This window comes from Rhinoraja longicauda, chromosome 5, assembly GCF_053455715.1.
Source record: "Rhinoraja longicauda isolate Sanriku21f chromosome 5, sRhiLon1.1, whole genome shotgun sequence".
Taxonomy (NCBI): Eukaryota; Metazoa; Chordata; class Chondrichthyes; order Rajiformes; family Arhynchobatidae; genus Rhinoraja; species Rhinoraja longicauda.
This window is the reverse complement of record NC_135957.1, coordinates 31,024,914-31,031,903: the sequence shown is the minus strand read 5'-3', so window position 1 is coordinate 31,031,903 and position 6,990 is coordinate 31,024,914. Positions and strand designations below refer to the sequence as shown.

Sequence of the window (6,990 nt, the reverse complement as noted above, 5' to 3'; positions counted from 1 at the left end):
CTCCAGGAATCTAATGGTGAGGGATTTGGCAGCGGTAATGCCGTTGAATGGGAAAGATAGGTGGTTATATTCTCTCTTACTGGAGATGGTCATTACCTGGCCTGCGCATAAAACATCAGTATCATCTGAAGCTTTGTCCCAAAAAGAACAGTAAGAAAGCATTCCCTGTGGGAGCAATGATATCCCTGCTGAAATTCAAAAACTTGGAAATGAAGTATTTCAACTGTAAATCTACCACCTTGTTGGCCAATCAGGGAGGGGGATACGCTAGGGAACTGTACACAAAGTCCACAATTAGTTCCTTGGTCTTACTGACATTGAGAGCCAGGTTGTTGTGTTGGCACCATTTGGTCAGTTGATCGATCTCACGTCTATACTCTTGACTCATCACCATCTGAAATTCATCCAACAACGGTGGTGTCGTCGGCGATCCTGAATTTGGAGTTTGCACTGTGTGGGGCTACATAGTCGTGAATACAGAGTGAATAGAGTTCTAATGTTCTAAGTTTATCACATCAGCACATGAGAAACAAGGTCTCTGCCTAAAGCTAAAATACTCAGTGCAGATAACTTTTAGTTGTCTCATTGAAAATTCCATGCAATATTTTTCGTTAAAAAACAGGATCTAAGTAATTGCCAGAAACAAGGTGCAGGTTCTTATCATATCACATCATATATATACAGCCGGAAACAGGCCTTTTCGGCCCTCCAAGTCCGTGCCGCCCAGCGATCCCCGTACATTAACACTATCCTACACCCACTAGGGACAATTTTTCACATTTACCCAGCCAATTAACCTACATACCTGTACGTCTTTGGAGTGTGGGAGGAAACCGAAGATCTCGGAGAAAACCCACGCAGGTCACGGGGAGAACGTACAAACTCCTTACAGTGCAGCACCCGTAGTCAGGATCGAACCTGAGTCTCCGGCGCTGCATTCGCTGTAAAGCAGCAACTCTACTGCTGCGCTACCGTGCCGACCGCTGATTATGAATGCGATGGCACCCAAGTTTTATACAACCTGTAGATACGAGTGACTGTTTGAGAGACTGGCAGGATGAATTTACTGCTGTGTGCATCTTCTGCTGTGTGCGAACTCGGTTCGAGGCAATATGAATGGTTAAAAGTAGAAACAAGGAACTGACATTGCTAGTTTACAAAAGACACAGACTGCTGGAGTAGCTCGACGGGTCAGGTAGTAACTCAGAACATGGATAGGTGACATTTTGGGTTGGAGTCCTTCTTCAGACTGCTTCAATATGATTGGTTGTCCTGGTTTAACTACGCTTTCTTCTTGGTTAGCCTATGCTTTTATTTAAATATATTGCCAGGTGGCTGCATTTTCAACTTGCAAATTGTTCGGGTTACGAACAATTCTCAGAAACAGAATCCTGTCTCCAGATCTCGGGAGCACCTGTACTCTGTGCTGGAGGCAGTTATTTATCAACCCAACCAGAAATTCCAGTCCATCCACTCAAAGTACCTTTGGTATCTGCTGTTTTTCTCATGACGTTTGCTGTAGCAGCAGGACCATTTGGGGTGGGGAAAATGTTCCTATTTTACACTGTATGTATGTAGGTCCTTTCTAGGAGCAGATGATGGAAATTAGAACTTTGTGCATTAGTTCCAAAAATTAATTTTCTGGAAAAAACATGCACAAGGCACACCTGAACTTTGAAACACCCTTGCTAAAGGTGGCAGGGCGTACTGGCACGGTGGCGCAGCGGTAGAGTTGCTGCCTTACAGCACTCACAGCGCCAGAGACCTGGGTTCGATTCTGACTACGGGTGCTGTCTGTATGAAGTCTGTACGTTCTCCCCATGACCATGTGGGTTTTCTTCGATATCTTTGGTTTTCTCTCACTCTCCAAAAAAGTGCAGGTTTGTAGGTTAATTGGCTTGGTATAAAAAAAAAAAGTTATCGTGTGTAGGATAGTGTTAATGTGCGGCGATCACTGGTCGGTGTGGACTTGGTGAGCCGACGGTCCTGTTTCCTAAACTAAATTATCTTTAATTAATCCAAAAAGAGATAATTTTATGGCTAACTAATGAGTTGGACTAAACAGGAAAATGCACTTAGAATAGGTGTGACGATTTAAAAATAATATTTAGTTTTCTAAAAACCTGCAGAAACAGGGTTGTGTACAGTTAGAAAAAGTCACAATAGCAGAAGGAATATTTTCAAAGCTGAACAGTGCATTTTAAATTCAGGAATAAAATCAATTTCCAATGTTTTAGGACCAGGGGTTTCAAGAAGTAAATACGTCACTACTAGATGAATTTAAGATGCAAATGTTCATACTAATCAATGTAAAACACCAATAATGTTTTAGCCCACGGAATCTCATCTGTGACTTTTGTGCATTTAAGGTAGTGTTATACAACTGCAACTATTGTGATGTTTTACAATACAACCTATTGCAGAAATATGCATTTGTACCTGGTTGCCTCAGAGTAAAAGTGTTAATGATCGTCATTGTGTACAGATTATATCTATTAAAAGGTTGTTGGCTTCTAGTTCCTAATGAACAATCAATCCTTCCAGTGTACATTAAGGGTACAGTGATGAATTAACAGACTAACTGTTTAATAAGAGTTTAAATCCTGCAATGGCAGCTGTAGAATATAAACTAGTCTCAGTAATGGTATTATGAAACCACCATAGATTTTGGCAAAAATCCATCTGATGCACCAGTGATCTTCAGGGAAGTCTGTTATTCGTACCAGTCTGACTTATAATCTACTTTACTGTTATCCAAATTGGCCCAGCAAGTCCCTTGGTTGTATTAAAATCTTTCTATGACTCTATATTGGTAAATTTATAGTTAATTTACTGGAGAGCCAGAATAAACATGACAAAAATATTATCACCGTAACTATTTATTTCACCATATACACAAAAGACAACACTTTTTATGAGATCACATAAATACAAATCAGTACAGTAGGAAACTTTGACACTAAATAATGCAATATTAAACAGTTCTCACTATATTGAAAATACAATATTTATTTAACAACTTTGACTGTCAAAAACACAAATCACAGACACTGCTCAACTGTGCAATACATCTACAATCAAGATGTTTTATACAAGCAACACAAACACAAGGTATAACCATAAAGCTAATTTTCCTTTACATTTGAAAAATACACATGCCAATAAATACTGACCACATTTACACTCAGAACTGACATTGAGAAATACCAGCCTTACAATTACAAAGTATCAATTTAGTTCAGAATCACAATATTTTATGCACAAACAGTAAACAATACCACTGTAATACATTACCACTACACATAACACTTTCTTGATCTAATACTTGATTTGAGGTATGCTCTAAGAAAACAAACTGGATAATTTGTGGAATGCCTAACGATGCAACAAATACATTTCTATATCAAACTTGTGTTTTTGACAGATCATCTTGTTTCTTTTACAGGATGCTCTCCCGTTCTTCTCCATAGGAATCACTGGGACTAACTACACGCCGCTCAGATGAGGTGGAGCTCTTTGTGTGCTTAATAAAATTTGAAGGAACTTTGGAAGCGAGGCACCGTTTTACACCTAGACCTCGTAGGTTGTCATTCTTGAATGAGGCTGCATACATGTCATTCTGGACTGGTACTTTGCTCAATGCTGAACCTGGTGTGGGATGGACAACTCGAGATGCATTTTTTCCCAAGTGCTCAGGGTCACCGGCTGTTTCCAAAAATTCTTTTGTCTCGTCTTCATCTGCATTCTGCAGCCTGGAAGTATTGCTGTTGTTATTAAGGGTCTCTGTACTTGCGGTTCTATTCATGTTGGTTACATTAAATGCTTTTTGAGATACAGCCCAGTTTTCCTCAGGACTACTGGCTATCAGACTGCATTCAGAGGTTGAACCAGTAGGGCTCTTCTTATCCTCAGAACAAATGGACATTCGAGCAATACTTGGGTCTTGTAGACCACTGAGACTGTTAGGAATACCTCTCTTATCTTTGGATGGATCATCCTCCAATTCAATCAAATTTGTTTTCTCCAGCTGGCTGTCTTCCATTTCATCTCGGAGTGAATGATTTGGTGTGCTCTCATTGGATCTAACCCCAGAGTCTGATGAATCCTTTTTGTCAAGCATAGCATCAGAAAGATATTCCTTTGATTTGATCAGGGATTTGGCAGCAGCATTTTCATGATCAGTGGAATTCGTCTGTTTTTCACTTTTCTCTTTTACTGTTCCGTCTTTAAGCAGTGGAGTATAATCTGCTTCTTCTTGGCCGGATTCATCTTCTTCACTGAGTAATTTCTTATAATGTAAGCCCTTCATTGTTAAATCTGTTCCTTGGAAGATATTCACTCTATCTGAAGATTCCTTTCTAGAGAGCAGCTTAATTGTTGAAGGATCTGGCTTTTCATCTTCTTCGGTGATAGGATCCAATAATGATGCATCTGCCGTAGAAACAGTGGATGGTATAGAATCACTACAATCATTTACAGAAGACTTACCTCCACGCGCAATGGTCTCCCTTTTACCTGCAAAGGATTTTTTGTCATCGTGTTGTTTCTGCTCTGCATCTTGTTCGGAACTTGTTTGAAAGGAAGTTGCGCCTTTCCCCATAAAAAACTGACCAGCGACGTGGGACATAGAGAGATTAGATTCATCAGTGATGGCAGCTGTGGAGCTGGATGGACCATCTAACTGTGCCATCTGGGCAATATATTCTGTATAGGCATCTCTGTACTCAGCCTGCTGCTTATCAGTGAGCCTGGTAAGACCATTCGAAGATTCCAGAGAGTTGATGCTGGAAAGACTTGGTGTTCTCTGAGGCTGTCGTAAAGAAAAAGAAAAGCTCATTACGAATTTTCATTAAATGTAGTAATAATCATATCAATTGAAAATCAATGTTTATTCTTACATTGTATGCAAGCAAATGCCGAACACTAGAAATTCATCCCGTGAATTACAAACATGCAATATACAAATGAATTTCAAATGCAGAGAAACCAGACAGGTGCTATTAAAATCTGTGTTTTGTAGACGCAACCAAATATAAATTTCCACCAGCTCACATTTTAACCTGTTTATACACTTTAGTTCCAGTCTCCATACTAATGCTGTACCCCTAAAATCCCCATATATCCAAAAATCCATTGGTCTTTGCCTTGTACATAGTCAGCGACTCACCCTCCACAACTTTCTTGGGCAGGGAATTCCAAAGATTACTATCCTCCAAGTGAAAAAGTTTTTCCTTATCTCAGACTCTTTATTTTGAGGCTATGATCCTCATTTCCAGGAAACCCCAACTTGGGGTGGATGCTTCAATTATATCATTCCCATTCTTTTTAACTCTAAAAGCTGTTTAATGACTTGTTGCTGGATTATACCCGTCCCAACAATTAATCTAACATCCCTTCACTATACTCCATGTGTTGCAAGTATATCCTTACTTAATTAGGAAGACCTGATCAGTGCACAATATTCTTGCAATTTCACCAGGTCCTATTTAATGCCATAAGACTTCTTTACTTTTGTACTCAGTTTTGCTGCATTAAATGCCAACGTATCATTTCCCACCATTATTGCTTTCAATACCCACAGGTACATGTAATGATTATGGGTGCAAGGACATCAAGGGCCTCTGAACACCAACATTGTTTCATTATTCATCTTATACAAAGCACTCTACTTTTCAGTTTTTTCCACGTAAGTAAATAACCTCATACCTTCCACAATATATTCTATTTGCCACAAACTCATTTGTCATATGTTCCTACTTAGCCTATTAGATGACTTTGCGACCACCTAGAAACCTCGCTAACACTAAGCTTAGTTTGGCTACTAATGCACCTTATGCCTTTGTCCAAATCATTGATAGAGACTGTGAAAAGATGGGGCCTTAACTCCAATCCCAATAGTACCCCACCAGTCACAGCCTCCCAACCTAAAAATGATCTAGTAATCTCTATTTTGTTTGCCTTATAATCAATCCTCAATTTATTACCAGATAATCACCATGTGTCCTCATTTTGTTTAGTAACCTAAGCAGCACTTTATCAAAGGTCTTCAAGAAGTCCAAATGTACCATGTCCATGGGTTCCATGATGCCAATTCTACTGATTACAATCTCAAATTTAAAAAAAATAATCAAATACGATTTTCCTTCCATAAATCCGCATTGACTCTGGTCAATCCTATATTATTTCCTACATGCCCTGCTCACTATTTTTTAATGATGAATTCTAGCATTTTTCCAACGACCAATGTCAGACAACAGCAGCATTACAGGCACGTAGACTCAAACACACAAAAACAAATTGTTTATAAATTACACCTGAAAATTTCTACCCATGGAAGACGGAACCCGGGACGACCAAACAAGACGATGCTGAAGACGTTGATGGAAAACGCAAATGTAGAGACAAAAGAGTAGCTTGCTAGCTGTATGGAGGAAAGAGGTGTGTGGTGCGTCTGTCACCGAGCGTGTCAGAAACCAGCACCACTGTGTCGCTAATGTTTTCAACTATTTTAATTAATTCATTAACTATACCATAAACCTAAGCCATAGAACATAGGAGCAAGAGTAGGGCATTTGGCCCTTCGAGCCAGCACCACCATTCAATATGATCATGCTGATTATCCAGAATCAATACCCCGTTCCTGCTTTTTCTCCTTATCCCTTGATTCCGTTAGCCCAAAGAGCTATATCTAACTCTCGCTTGAATACATCAAGCTATTCATTTAAATATAACAGATTCCGATTTTTAGAAATTGACAGTTTCAAATGGGTATTTATCAACATCTTTAACAGTTAAAATGTAATATAGAATGTAGAGTCCAATATACTTTTGCATGAAAGTAAATTGAAAATATCTGCTTTATGTTACAATCATATACTTTGTATGTGCTGACATGAAAGCTTTCAGCTAGAACTAGCACATACGTTAAAATTAGCATGAATATATAACACATTTTAAGTTCATTCAAAATAGTAAATTATTCATTATGGT

The 6,990-nt window shown here is 39.0% G+C and overlaps 1 protein-coding gene across 9 annotated transcripts in view; it reads right to left on the bottom strand.

Moving 5' to 3' along the window:
* Positions 1-2,872: 2,872 nt before the first annotated feature.
* Positions 2,873-6,990, bottom strand: part of kidins220b (kinase D-interacting substrate 220b) — a 294,629-nt gene continuing 290,511 nt past the window's right edge. For 6 of the 9 annotated variants that reach the window (XM_078399227.1, XM_078399220.1, XM_078399228.1 and 3 more), the window contains one exon: positions 2,873-4,810. In XM_078399227.1, the coding sequence (XP_078255353.1) occupies positions 3,440-4,810 (1,371 nt within the window). In that variant the 3' untranslated portion in view covers positions 2,873-3,439. The remainder of the gene's footprint in view (positions 4,811-6,990) is intronic. The other 3 variants (XM_078399223.1, XM_078399225.1, XM_078399226.1) reach the window with 1 other exon arrangement.